The 14,911-nt window shown below is 43.3% G+C and overlaps 1 protein-coding gene across 5 annotated transcripts in view; it reads left to right on the top strand.

Moving 5' to 3' along the window:
- The first annotated feature begins 427 nt into the window (after positions 1-427).
- fam131bb (family with sequence similarity 131 member Bb) overlaps positions 428-14,911 on the top strand; it is a 38,888-nt gene continuing 24,404 nt past the window's right edge. For 3 of the 5 annotated variants that reach the window (XM_079691474.1, XM_079691472.1, XM_079691471.1), the window contains exon 1: positions 428-602. In XM_079691474.1, the coding sequence (XP_079547600.1) occupies positions 575-602 (28 nt within the window). In that variant the 5' untranslated portion in view covers positions 428-574. The remainder of the gene's footprint in view (positions 603-14,911) is intronic. The other 2 variants (XM_079691473.1, XM_079691475.1) reach the window with 2 other exon arrangements.

Raw genomic sequence — 14,911 nt, 5'->3', positions numbered from 1 at the left:
CAGAGATATCTACAACAATGGCAGCCCGGCGCTCTCCGCAGCGCGCGATTGATCCTGGTAACCCAATACACACTAAACCCTTTGACCTCTCATTAGAATAATAATAATGCCTGTGGATGCTTTTTTCTCTTTTACAAATGATCCAGTTATTGTGAGTCTTAATATCTGTTTGGGTAAATGTAACAAAAGGCTGCACGTTAGAATGGATATCTGGAAAGATATTTAGATTATAAAAAAAAGAAGACATCTGTTTACATAATGCTAATAACGCCCTCCTCGCATCTTTATTTAGTTCTATCTCCTCCAGGCATACTGACTTACTAACCGGATCTCTTCTAAGACACTGCACCGGAGAGAAAGAGAGAGAGAGAGAGCAGAGAGAGAGAGCGAGAGAGAGAGAGGGGGATCGAGCAAGCGCATGAGAGAGGGAGAGAGGAGAAAAGAGAGAGAGAGCACGGGGAGGGGAAAGAAGCGAGAAGCTGAGAGAAAGAGAGAGTCGCAGGAGGAAGAGGGAGAATGCTCGGTGTCCGGGTAACACTTCCACGCTTGTATCCAGGGCCTTTGTGAATACACCATGGGATGCATCGGCTCCAGGACACTGAGTAAGCCCCGCTTCTCTTCCCTCTCTCATTGCAGACTAGAAGGGGGTTTGGTTGGGGGGGAGAAGGAGGATGAGGAGGAGGAGGATGGGGGGTCTTGCGCGAGACTGTGTAAGGACCGGCTTTACATTTATACGTGTGTGTGTGTGTGTGTGTGTGTGTGTGTGTGTGTGTGTGTGTGTGTCTCAGGTGTTTGTTTTATCTATCGGCGCGGTGTGTGAGCAAAATGTATAGTCACAGAAGACACGGAATACAGGCAGAGATGTCAGAGACAATATGGGTTCAAATGTGTGTGTGGTTTGCCTCCCCCACCACCCTTCTCCCCCTTCCTCCCTCCTTCCATCCCCTGATTTAGGATGCTGTGTGTGTGTGTGTGTGTGTGTGTGTGTGTGTGTGTGTGTGTGTGTGTGTGTGTGTGTGTGTGGCAGAGCGGGATGGAGAGAGGGAAACGCTGTAATAATGCTTATTTATAGAGCCGGGAGAGGGGGGGGGGGGCGGGGGTTAAGGGGGAAAAGGACACAAGGGATAATGCCATTGTCAGGGGCGTATGCACACTTTGTTGTTATTTGCATGGATAGATGGGGGATCAAAGAAACGAGCAGCAGAGGAAGCATTTCAGTGCAGGGAGGAGGGGGGAGACGGACCGATGGTGATGGTGATGGGGAGAGGGAGAATACGTGCAGGAGAGGGTGTGTGGGATTGTCGGGAGTTTTCATGTGAGAACCCCCCTGAATAAACACACAGATGACATGTTAAACTGCTGCAACGTGGGGAAACACTCGGAGGGGTTGTACGTGTAAAAAAACGTCAGTATAGTTCAAATATGTTGCAGTGCATAGCCAGGACGTCTTAGCATGTAGCTGCAAAGGTACACATAAACACAGACTTCCTTTGCGTTGAAATCCGAATGAAGCACTTATCACATCAGGCTCTTAAACACATCGAACGCATGTCTCCGAACACGTCCTACGTCACTCTGAGACGTGCATAACCTTAGCAGGGGTCATGGATGTCAAAGACAGGTTACAGGCTGCATCTCCACTGTGTGCATGTGCAGGAGCGTTTTCAATATATCTGGGATATGCAAGCACATGACACAGTTAGGAAAGCAGGTGTGATCTGAATACAGCAGGAGCGGTGTTTCAGTGTTGGACACATTGCAGAGCAGCAGAGTTAAGATGCTCTGTCAACACTCAGGTCATGACAGGAGACCTTACGCAGCACAGCGGGGAGAAATGATGGTATTGAAGAGAAGAGGGCATAAAGGCTTTTCGGACACGATTAATCTGATTCTGACCCATTGTTGTTGTTGTTTAGACAACATTTCAATAAGGCTGCTCCGGTTATAGTTTCAAGGCATTCAGTCAAGGTATTCAAGGCTTTTATTTTCATTTGTACACAGTGTAGTTATGAAAATGAAATGTTTAGGTCACAGGCTCGTCGAACAGTGCAACACAATAAAACAGATCAAATAGAATAGAAATACAGCAAGAAGAGTCTATATACAAGTAATTGGAATATTGATGTATATAAGTTAAAGACAGATGAATGTTATGGATTCAAAAGTTCAGGTGTTTAACCGTCTAAATCAGTGGGTACGTGATGTTGAGCTGTGAAAAAGGGGTCTATGCAACAAACACTTGTCAGTCACATGTAGTGGTGCAAATAGCCCCGCATGTCAGCACTGTCATCTGTGTGGAGACAAACAGTCGTTACGAGAAGTGGCCCGCGTGCCCGAGTTTCTCCAGTTAGCAGCGGGATGCGGAGCAGTCTGCAGGCCTGGTTGTGTTTACCCTGGGTGAGGATGGCTGTAGTGTGTGCTATTGATCGGCCTTCTCATTTGCAATCCACTCTGCCAAGCGGAGATCAACAAGAGGAGCAGCATCTGTACGGGCGGGAGTAGCCCCGGTGTGTCTGCCTGCCCTCCGGTAACTCTATCTCTCTCTGCTCCATCATATCTGATATCTGTGTGTACCCGAGCAATGCTGTAGTATGGCAAGAGTTGTGTCCGTGTGGGAAACACTGGGAACAGCATGTTGAGGGACTACATTCTGCACTGTTTACTTACATGTTATGGACTAGGTCTGTCATGATATGTTGGGCGATATATTCCCTAAAAAGACTGGGAATTAGAAGACACTTTTAGGCTACTGATATAACGATAAAATAAAGGCACAATAATGCAAGAATAATCCTTTAAAGTGCAATGCAACTCTCATCATACAGAATATTCAGGTATTGCAATAGGATTGTGATTTTTTTTAATATAACATCAATAAAATATAGGCACACAAGAAGCAAATTGAAAAAAGTGTACTCTCAGGCTCTGTTATTAAAAGTGCTTAAAGTGTGCTGGCTTACGTTCTCTTAAGAGTGAAAACCTGGCTGTTTATTCCCGATGACTGTTGGTTAAAATGTAGCTGACATTCTTATGTAAACAAACAGGCATGTAAACACAACGGGCATAATCGAGGTTATCAAATACGATCAAGGTCACATCTGTAAGTACGTAACGGTCGTTAATGTAATTATTGTGACAAGCTTTGGTGACGCAGAAGAAACTATAGTGCAATATTCTTAGTGATAACAATAGCTATATTATCCCCGGTTAGTGTCAACACTTTACCATAAATACATCCTGTTATGAGAGGTGGGCGGTACACATTCATTCAAACAGAAAACCCCACACGTTAGAAGCTCCAGGCTGAAAAGCATTATCTTTAAGACCCTCATGCACGGAGACAATGAGCTTAGATGTTATTGTCATTCTGCAACACATGACAAAGTGAAGCCATTTATGCATCAACACACAACATAAAAACATGAGGGAAAGAAAACAAACACAGCGATGCATGTTTTCCCGTCGACAGCCGCAGCAGAAACACCAGTGAGATGTTCCCTCAGATCTGTACCTCCACACAGGGGAGAGCGTTGCCTTCAGGGAGTTCTGCGCCAAACAAGAAGTCTATTTGAAACAATACCGAGGAGTTTTGCTGCTAAAAACCTAAAGGAGGCAGAATTTCCTGTGAGATAACTTTTCCTATGTGAGGTCATGTTTCACCCCTGTCAGTCTGTTATCAGTATACCCTTAATAAACAAGGACCATGCATAGAAATCAAGTCATCTCAAGAAGGGGAAGAAATTATTCATGCCAGATTTAGCTAGTAGCTCATTTCCATCTGCAGTCTCCTGGGCCTGTACACACATAACAAACAACAAAGAATTAAAACAGCGAGAAGCAAAACTCCAATGCTCGATGGCCGTAAATGGAAAGGAGATTTTGCAGAGTCTGCCTTTGTGTGATGTTTCAGTCTGAGTTCAGCGCTGATCTTGAGGATCTGTTATCAGATTTTGTAGCGACATCTCAAAAAGCTGTAAACAGATTCTAACATGGGACAAGGCAGAAATGCTAAAAATGCCACAACCATGGGCCGTTATCTGAATAGGGAGAAAAACTTCATAGGTGTTGAGAGAAAATGGGCTGATTAATATGAGCAGCATCCTGACATAACATTTAAAGAGGACATTTTAGAATCAGGTTCATGTGTGTATGTAGTGTCTCTACTGTGACATGTCTCCATGCTTTAATGTTCAAAAAGCTCTTTATTTTCTACCTCTTTTCACCCTCTGTCTGAAACCAGAGCACAGTCTGCTCTGATTGGTTAGCTGGCCGGCTCTGTTGTGATTGGTCAACCGCTTAGAGATGTCCCGCCCCTTAGCCTATCACGCACAATGTGTTGGAGCGCTAGCCAATACAATTGTGTGATGTCACTGTGTTATGCTAAGTCCTGCAGCGCTAACGCTTGGCCTGGGATGCCTGGATTCAGCTTTCTGTGAAGGTTATACTTGTTTTGTTTGGTTATTCTTCCAAACCTTGTTGGAAAATGAGTGCTGACCAAGGCTGGGTTAAGTTTACTTGAACCTTCAGTAGTTTAAAACAGTTTCTTTGGCAAAAAAAAAGGTTTAGTCTCAAATAATCTATTGAAAAATAAATTCCTCATCATTGAAGGTTATGTTTTAAACTGACCTTCTTACCGTGCTTTAGCCCAGCTGCCCTCAGCACCTCGGTTCAGGTGGAGACGCACTGGATGTCTGCATCCATCATCCCTTCAGAGCTAGAGGCCTTGAGAAGCAGTCGATAGGAGGAGCACATTCTTCCTCACCTCATCAGCGAGGAAGAGGCAGTGGGATCTGCTGCAAAACAACCGCAGACTGTATTCTCGTCAGTGACAAGTGTCAGTGTGTGTGTGTGTGTGTGTGTGTGTGTGTATGTGTGTGTGTGTGTGTGTGTGTGTGTGTGTGTGTGTGTGTGTGTGTGTGTGTGTGTGTGTGTGTGTGTGTGTGTGTGTGTGTGTGTGTGTGTGTGTGTGTGTGTGTGTGTGTGTGTGTGTGTGGTACACAGCTTGTGTAAGCTTCATTTCCACAGATGCCAAACACAGTGTTAGTAATTCAGTCACAACACCATGATCACATTTACAGATGTACTGTTGGCACTGCGTTAATTTATGGTTGAAAGCTACTCACAAAATCATCTTTCTTCATCCAGTTATAGCCAGACCATACCTGAGAGTGCTGGAAACATTCATCTCTGTATAATTTAGGGCATAGTGTGCAGTGTGAAGATTAATGCGATGGGTCAGGCAGTAGTGGGGAAATTATATATATACATGCAGGACGTTATGACAACTCTCTGTTAGCCTCTGAGCAGACTCACTCTTCACTTTATTCTTAGTTAGCAAAGGGCCACTGCTGACACACCACTCACTGATTCAGGCACTAAGAGCAGATGCTGTGTGTGTGTGTGTGTGTGTGTGTGTGTGTGTGTGTGTGTGTGTGTGTGTGTGTGTGTGTGTGTGTGTGTGTGCGTGCGTGCGTGTTTTATGTGAATGTGTTTGTAGCACAGAGTTTCTCATGCTGAAAGCTGGCATCAAATGTGCAGTTATATCAGGAATGATCTGATCAAATCACGAGCAGAAAGGATTATTGAAATCCTTTCTGCTCGTGATTTTATCAGATAATTCCTGATTTAAAGCAGATCATCTCCCAAATTAGACTATTCGATATAGGTTAAGTTAATGTTTATTAGCTCGTGTTCAGATATGATTTAAAACTTCATTTTTTTAAACAAAAAAAAAATATTTTTGTAGGAAATCTTTCAGAATGCTGTAACATTCAGAATTTGGTTTATGCCTTATCTTAGTTGTGTTGGTGCATGACATAAAACAAGTTGCAGACTATAAAAAAAGATACAATTAACATAGAGGAGAAAAACAATAAAAACATCTAAACATGAAAACATGTCAAATATACCTGCATTCAAATGGAAGAGCTTTGAGGCTTTTAGAAGTGTTCGTTTCGTAGATAGATTGTCCCAAAGATATGCAAAGGTTCACAGTAAGTGCATTTTCTACTGGGAAAAAGCTTTATTTTTGTTTCATATAGTAATTTGAAAATGAAACAGTACCTGGGTTCAGTATATGTGTCTCCATGTATGTATGTATGTGTTGAATGCTTGAAACTGAATGACCTCGTGTTTACATCCGCCTCCTATAGTACCGCGCTCCTGCTGCTATATTTATCTGCTCATATGTGGGCAGTAGATTTGTGCAGAAATGGGCAAAATTGTCAAAGAAATGTGCAAATGTTCAGTGCAGTTTCTATTTCTTAAGATATTGTACAAAATAATAATTGTTGTTTAGTTTAGCTAATGTAATTGTTGACATGTATGTATGCATGGGCCTGTGAATGACCTGGAGTGTCTCATCGCGCCCTTGCTGCTATATTTATTTGCACATAAGTGGGTGTGAATATATTATTGAAACCTCTGCTTCACCACTCTGATGGACAGATGTGCCTTTGTTGTGCACATAAGGGAAAACAATTATCTGGCTTCTCCCAAGTAGCCTACAGCAAAGCTCCATATTAACACAACCCATCATTAAAAACACACAGTGTTAACTAGGAGGGTAGCAACACATGAGATGTATCAAATCAAAAAGAGGGCACATCTTGTAAGAAATGAAGAGGCCTTGATCCTGTCATTTTGTTAGACTATTAGATGTGAGTTAATTCATTATACAGCAGCTAGTGTTAAGATATCATTACAAACTGGATAGCTTTTTAATTAAAAAAAGATTTTGTAGGAAATGTTTCAGAATATGAATCACAATTTGGTTTGCTGCCAAGCTGGTCTCACATACAAGGAATGTTTAGGTGTCTTGGTGCATTCTACAAACATAGTAAGAGAAAATGAAATACAAAATAAATATATATAACAGTTTTACAAAAATCGAAATATATAAAACTGTAAATAATAGATACAAGAAACAAAACAAATAGAAGAGAACAAGTATGAAAAATATGAACAAATACTATAAAATATGAAAAATAGAGCTGGGCAGATTTTAGAACGTGACATTTTTGCAGAAATATGCAAAATTGTCCCAAAAATTAGCAAAATTCGACCCTCGCTTTACACACCACATGCCTTCACAGACAAACAAGTGAAGTGCCATTTTGCAAAGAGCCTGTAAACTGGAACATCTCGCAGCCGGACGTAGAGAGGCTGATTGATTGTCTTCTGTCCAGGTTGGAAAAGCCTTGCACACATGAACACATCCAAGGTGAATGACTCAGTGATGTAGTGCCTCAGAGACAAGGGGGATCTGATGACCCTTACCTGTGTGTGTGTGTGTGTGTGTGTGTGTGTGTGTGTGTGTGTGTGTGTGTGTGTGTGTGTGTGTGTGTGTGTGTGTGTGTGTGTGTGTGTGTGTGTGTGTGTGTGTGTGTGTGCATGTGCGTGTACCCAAGGCCTCACACAGCAAAGGGTCTTTACTTACAGATTTATGTGAGTGCCTCTGCGTCATATTCTCTACTGTGTGCTATTCATTTTTTGCCTTGTCGCTGGATACCAGGTTACAAGCCTGGATCATTACTGGAGGGGGGATTGATTAAGTGTGTGTGTGTGTGTGTGTGTGTGAGTGTGTGTGTGTGTGTGTGTGTGTGTGTGTGTGTGTGTGTGTGTGTGTGTGTGCGTGTGTGTGTGGGGGTGTGTGTGTGTGTGTGTGTATCATTTTCCGCCTGCAGATCAGAAGTAAGAGTCTTGTGTGTGGGCACATGATGGCAAGCGTTTCTGTAAACAAAGTGACTCAGCCACAAAGTGTGTTATGAAATTGAAACATAATGCTGTGAAAGAGAGAAATGCATCTCCACAATTTGATGTGTGTGTGTGTGTGTGTGTGTGTGTGTGTGTGTGTGTGTGTGTGTGTGTGTGTGTGTGTGTGTGTGTGTGTGTGTGTGTGTGGTTATGAGTGAGTGTGAATTTATGTGCATTTGTTGATGCACTCAGCGTTAGTGCGCTTGTTGTCTCAGTGTTATCTGTAGCTATGCTAACCACTTTAGTGCTGATAAGGAGAAGAGGCCACGTCCTCGTCCTAAGACTCCTTTGAATATCAAGGAAAGCGAACATAAAGATATCCTGCAAACAACGTGTAGTCTTTTAAAACTGGCTGAGCAGGTTTCCTCCTTTCATCTATACAGAGTCGGATAGCAGCCCGGTTTCCGTTTGTGGTCTTAATTGTCATTATATACTTAGCAGGCCATTAGGATGTTTATGGAAGTGATCAGGTTGATGGGCTGCGGCTCGCTGTGCAAAGATGCTGCAGATTCCAGTGCAAGGATGACATCAGTGCTGGAGATCTGCACAGGATTGCAGTCACATAGACATTAAGACTGGTGCAGGAATGAGTCCTAAAACTTGAAGATTAGTTAGCATTTTAGCACTTCCAGGTATCAAAGTCAATTTATTTTGTTGTATGTTTTTGGTTAGATGCCTGAAACACAAACTGACACAAGCCTAAGAGATATCAAAAAATACATCAGCAAATACCCCACTCGTTTCTGTCAGAGGATAATGTGTGTCATAAAAATGGCGGTTGTTAACAAGTGGCTAAATGAGAACAGTAAACGTAATCCCTCCGAACATTAGCCTCCTTTAGCTTAGCGGTGGTGACATGAAGACATGTGACCGTGATGTAATTCCTTTATATCCTAATGTTAGCTTTTTAATATTGGTGATGCCATCTGGTGTTAATATGTGGAGATTATCCTGCTGAACAAAAACCTGTTAGTATCATAAATGTTTGCCACAGAGCTCATTTTTTAGAGAGTCATTGCAATGCTTACTTCCAGAGTCGGCCTGCAAAAATATTCATCACTGCACCGGCGTATTAACCTGTTAAGCCCCAAGGTCCCCGCCGGTGGGTTATTTTCTTTTTTTTCACGACACTGTGTCTCAGGGGATCTTAATATTTAAGAACCTATTAATGTGTTATACCAGATTAACGGGAATAATCTCAGCTAACTGACGAAATAAACCATTTTTACCAAAACAAAACACAAGTCTCATAAGAAGCATCTAAATGACCCCTGAGTGAAAAATGCTAACCTATTACTGCACCGATAATCACTCCTAGCTCCCTTATTACTTATCCTAGGTGCACATCCAACACATCATTTAGGATCGCAAGGAGACACAGAATCTAACGTTGCCCACCTCAACACTGAAAGATACAAACTTGCGACGTTATCAACAAAAACGTACATCAAAATAAGTGGCGCTAGGTAGCCCACAACGCTAACATGGCTTACCTTCGTCTTTGTCTGGTCGAAACTGGTCTTCAATGGCATTAAAACGATAAAAACAATGCTCTAGTTAATCCATAGGTTAATATCCAATGTGGCTGCGTCCCCTTTGAAATGTTCTGATAATCTATAAGCAATAAAACAGCTTTTCAGTTGCTTGATATCAGAGCAGGGCTATTTCTCCCCTCTGCTGCAAGCTAGCATGCGCAGAGACGCCACCTTTTTTCACAGGTTTATCATTACTTTGAGCAAAAAAGACTATTAATTTAAACCTTTTAGAAGGGAAGATGGTCATTTGTTCTGGGAATGTCATTTTCGAGCCTGAAACCTGAAAAACAGGCTTGAGGCTTAACAGGTTAATGAGGCGTGTCAGGCCAGGGTCATGTAGACTTGGAATGACATTTCCTTAATGAATGGCAGGAACCTGGACTCTGTGCTCGGGTGCCTACATGTGTGCAGATCATGTCCTGAGACACTCTTAGCTCAATTCTCCTCCACCATGCTCTCCCTCTCAGCTGTGTTCCTGCTGAACTCTGGAGCTGGAGCCGACATCTGCACGTCTCGCTGGGAGAGGGCTGCCATCCAAGCCGGTGCCCCATCGTGGCAACCAGCCTTCCTGCAGCTGTGGTGGTAAACAAGCACCCAGCCCCTCTGGTTCTCCTTCTAGTGCTGCAGGGCACAGAGAGACAGACTTCTCTGAAATGCTTCCCAGTTCAGCAGGAGCCGTCACGCCACTACAGTCAGAGCTGGAGTTGACAGTGCAGCCGCTGCAGATCTTTGGTTGTTCGTTACGCACGGCTGCTCTGCTTCCTCTTTTTTGTGCGCTCTCCTCCATCTCCCTGCCCTCCCTGACTCCTTCCTCGCTTCCTCGCTCCTTCTCCTCGGCTGAGATAAGCCTATCTCCCATATGACCGCAGGAAGATCCAGCTCTGCACCGCTGTGTGTGCGGGGGAGGATGGAGAACGCCAGGGGAGGAAAAGCTGGCTCAGAGCTCCGGTCATGTGCTCTGTTGTTTGTTTCCTCAAGGAGGGAGTCTGCCTGGCTTCTCAAGAGCAGAATAACGCTGCGCTGCTGCTGACAGCATCACCTACCCGGCTGCAGGAACACAGAGCGTGCCACGACTTAAGACAGAGATGCTGGATAATGAGGACTGACCAATCCCCTATACAGAAACTCTGAGAACTGTAAACATCTCTGACTAATCACATGTAGAAATCAAACCCCTCGTGGCTCACTTCACAAATAGCACTCGCTTTGATTTAATCTCACAAACACTAGATCATATGCATTCAGCGCCAGAAATACACACTGGACTTAATGTTTCTGGTCCATTGCTGCGTAAAGGCTGCAGGGCGACCCAGCGGCACTTTGTAGTGATGCAGTCCACTCTTGAGCCATATTGCTATTCATGTGGGGCGGGCGAGTGACTGCTAATCTGCTAATTGGCTAAATGAGGCTGAGGGATGCAGAGGAGAGAAACGGAGGGAGAGAAGTGTGTGTTTTATACTGTGTGTTGCTGTAGGCTTGATGTGTGTGTGGGTGTACATATATGTCCATGTATAGTTTGTGTTTGCAGGGCAGATTTTTAGCCCAGATGGGGGAACAATCTGGGACACTTTCTCTCGCCCAGGCAGAAAATGAGACATCTCTCCATCTAAATGATATCAGCCCATCAGCAACTGGCACCGCTCTACACTTTGCCAAAAGTCAAACACGCCTCACTTATCCTTGTGAGGTCACACAGAGTTCGTTTCTAATAGGGAAAGTGGCACTTGCATTTTAACGTGTCGATCCAATGACAAGTCCTGATACAAAGTAGTTCCTACATTTTGGCTAAACCGGAGTAGTTTCGCTGCTTTACTTTTCAGGAATGTTTTTTTCACACTCACCTTGTCCCTTAACGTTTTATAGAAAGAAAGTGGATTTGCAGCAGAGCAGGGGGACTGTTGACAGCCGCTGTTATTGCCTTCAAACACAGTAAAACGCTCAGACTATAAAAAACAATAACAATTGGCTGTGTGGCTAGCATTTATTGGGCAGGGATTTTCCCTTGAATGGTGTTTTTTAATCTCTCCCAAGCTAGATCAACATTATGTTTCCAAAACAGCCGGAATTGAATTTTCCAGGAATAAATATTTTTGATACAAAACAGTGACTTTTTTGTGACGAAAAAATTATTATTGAATACCATTTAAGAAAATGGCGAAAAAGTGGCCCACTTTAAGACATTCAGGTTTGGACCTGAAGGCAGTAAACATGGCAGGCTCAATGATTTAATAATGAAAATAACTTACAGCTGAGTGAGCGTGAAGAAAAATAGAGATTCACAAGGAACCAGGGATGAGTGCTAGACTAAAGGAGGGAAAGCAGACGGCCTGCCGATGAAACACAAACTACACACACAGACTACACACACAAGGGACTCATTAACTGATGAAACACAGGTGCTGGAAAACAGGCGGGAAAAATAAACTTAAATAGGATTGAAAAAACCCCTAGACAATCACAACAAGTGCAACATTTGCAACAGCTGCGACCTCGTACACGTAGGCACCCACGCACGCACGCACACACACACACACACACACACACACACACACACACACACACACACACACACACACACACACACACACACACACACACACACACACACACACACACACACACACACACACACACACACACACACACAATCTGGGGCATATTTTAGCCATCAGCTAAAATACAATGTTTTTATTTTGTGTTTTGTACATGCAAAACTGAAAAGATATATGATTTGGACATTTGTTTAAACAGTTAACATTAAAACAGGTCAAACTAATACAGTATTTTAAAAACATACTTGCTGTACTGTACTGTAGATCAGGCTACATCTAAAGCATCTTTCACCAGACCCAAATGCTCCTTTTTGTAAGACAAGTTCTGGGTTAAAAGGATGTTTTATAGCCTCCAAGTGGAGATACCCATTGATGTTTTAAAGGCTGTGACACAAAACGTTTGTGTTGTGTCCCTTTAAGGTAAATTCACCCTGGTAATGGACGACTAAACTATTTATACGTGCAAGCACTTCATGTTCTTGCTGTGTATGTTCGGAGGTATTTAGGGAAACTATAAGAGGAATACACAAAGTAGGTTGAGGGAAACTAGGTCGAACTAAAGGGGAAATAAAACACACCTGGAAGTACGTCCTTGTAGATGTATGAGAGACAATAACACTTGTGTCCTTACATCCCGAGAGCATTGACAAGAGAAAATCCAAGTTTTTTTTTCTCACACCATTAACTGTAGAAATGAAGCGAGGCGGTGCTGATTTGCAGCGGGCACTTCCTTACTGTGTGAAGAGTGTCGATTTCTGAAATGAAGTCTGTCCCTCGTCTCCTGCCCTGGCATTGATCTGATGCGACTGGACGGAGTTCAGAAGGAGGCTGATATCTGAGCGAGGCTGATGTTTGTGAATCACCGGGTCAGTGGGTCACATCGCTGGACATCCACTCAGCCAACAACTCCCTCCGTTTCCCTCAGAGCGGCCGAGGAACCGCTCACTATCATTGGTTTAGAGCAGGGGTGGGCAATTATTTTTTCCATGGGGCCACATGAGAAACAAAAAATATTGTGGAGGGCCGGGCCAAAAGGCTGAACTCAATTCTGCATAATATTAATTGTATTTCTTTATAAAAAGCAGTAAATAGCATTGTTTTGACAAGCTGGTAAGAGTATATGTTATAGTTGAGCAATGAAAAAGTGAGGTTGCCTTACAAAAAATGTAATTTATTCAATCAAATTTCCCAAAACAATGGTAAACAAAATGTGAACGTTTTTCACAATTTCTGACTCATGTTAGTGAACATTTTCAGTCGCATTCACTACAAAACACATTTTGAGTTTCATATACTGTTGGAAAGTTGTGTAAAGTTTCTTAGCATTCTTAAGACATCACAACATTGTCTTTGTGCTCCAAACATTCAGCAAGATACATCATATTGAACTGTCACTGAACATCACTGAACTGTGATTTTGAGAAAAGGCTTCCAAAGAAAGTGTCCCAGTTCACTGCTAGTTGGTTCCTTTACATGCCTACATTTGTAGTCTAACCACCTCATTTGGTGTTTTTAAGTTCTTTTTTCTTGTTCAGTGAGAGAAATCTAGTCTCTGCTGGGCTTTAACGAGTGCATCGAAGTCAGGTTGAATGTCTGAGGTGGAGATGCGAAGCACAGCTGACAGATGATCATCAGTGAGAGAGGATCTATACCTGGATTTCATAAACTTCATCTTTGAAAATGTTTGTTCACATATGTAGGTAGAGCCAAAGAGAACCAACATCTTCTGAGCATGTCTCCTCATGTTTGGAAAGTTCTCTTCCTCGAGAGAAGAGTAGAAATCCAGCAGAGATCCTGACTTAAAGCGCTCTGCCAGTACTGCATCAGACTGCAGGTCAATGAGTTCCAGCTGAACATCACTGGGTGCATTATCCATACTGCAGGTAAAGGGAGAGGAAATCATGAGCATTTCATCCTCGATTGTTCGGAGATCTTCAAATCGCCTTGAAAACTCACTATGCAATGCTCCTAACATGGATGAGTACCTGCGGAGGTGATCAGCTGATGGTGTGACTTCTTTCAGGGTTTGCATGTGAGTGAGATTGTTGCTCTCCAGTTGGCTTGAAAGAAACTGCATCTTTCTCATGAAAGCCTTCACCAGGCTGTGCATTTCATGAACAAAAAGGCCCTTGCCTTGCAGTTTGGTGTTCAGTTCATTCATCAGTGCAGTCACATCAACAGCAAATGCAAAATCTGCCATCCAGTCCTCGTCTGAGAGCTCTGGGATGTCTTTGCCTTTCTTCTCACAAAACTCTTGAATCTCTGCTTTCAGGTCCCAAACTCTTTTTAGCACTTTGCCCAGGCTGAGCCATCTGACAGCTGTGTGGTAGCCGATGTCACTATGCTCAGTCTCATGCTCCTCCAAAAGTGCAACAAACTGTCTGTGATTCAATGCCCGTGCCCTGATGAAGTTTACTATTTTAGTAACAACATCAATAACATGGTGAATTTTTAGCACTGACTTGCACAACACATGTTGGTGTATAATACAATGCAAAAATACCAATTTCTGATCTGCGTCGATTTCAGTCACTTTATCTTGCATACGTTTCAAAAGTCCAACATTTTTACCTGTAAGATTTGGACAACCGTCTGTTGTGACACCTGCCAGTCTGTCCCATTTCAGTCCCAGCGTGTCCATGCACGCATTTACCTCCGTGAACAGATCGCTCCCTGTCGTCGTCCCTTTCATCGGCCGCATTGCTGCCAGCTCCTCCGTAATCTTGAAGTCCGGCGTTATCCCACGGACAAATACGAGTAACTGCGCTGTGTCGCGGACATCACAGCTCTCGTCCAAAGCCAAGGAGATAAAGTCAAAACTTGCCACTTCATGTTGCAGCTGAAGCTCCAGATTCCCCGCAATGTCCTCAATCCTTCTCGTCACGGTTCGCCTGGACAGCGGGACTTGCTCAAAGGCTTCTTTTTTTTCAGGGCCTATTAGTGCTGCAGAGTCCACTAAGCACTCTTTGACAAACTCCCCCTCTGAGAATGGCTTACTGTGTTTAGCTATTTTGTGGGATATCACGAAGCTGGTCTTGGTTGCTGCATCCTTGGATGTGTGAAGCTTGG

The sequence above is a fragment of the Notothenia rossii genome, assembly GCF_949606895.1.
Source record: "Notothenia rossii genome assembly, chromosome: 7".
NCBI classification, from domain to species: Eukaryota; Metazoa; Chordata; class Actinopteri; order Perciformes; family Nototheniidae; genus Notothenia; species Notothenia rossii.
The sequence above is the reverse complement of the archived record's forward strand: the minus strand, read 5'-3'. Positions and strand labels throughout refer to the sequence as shown.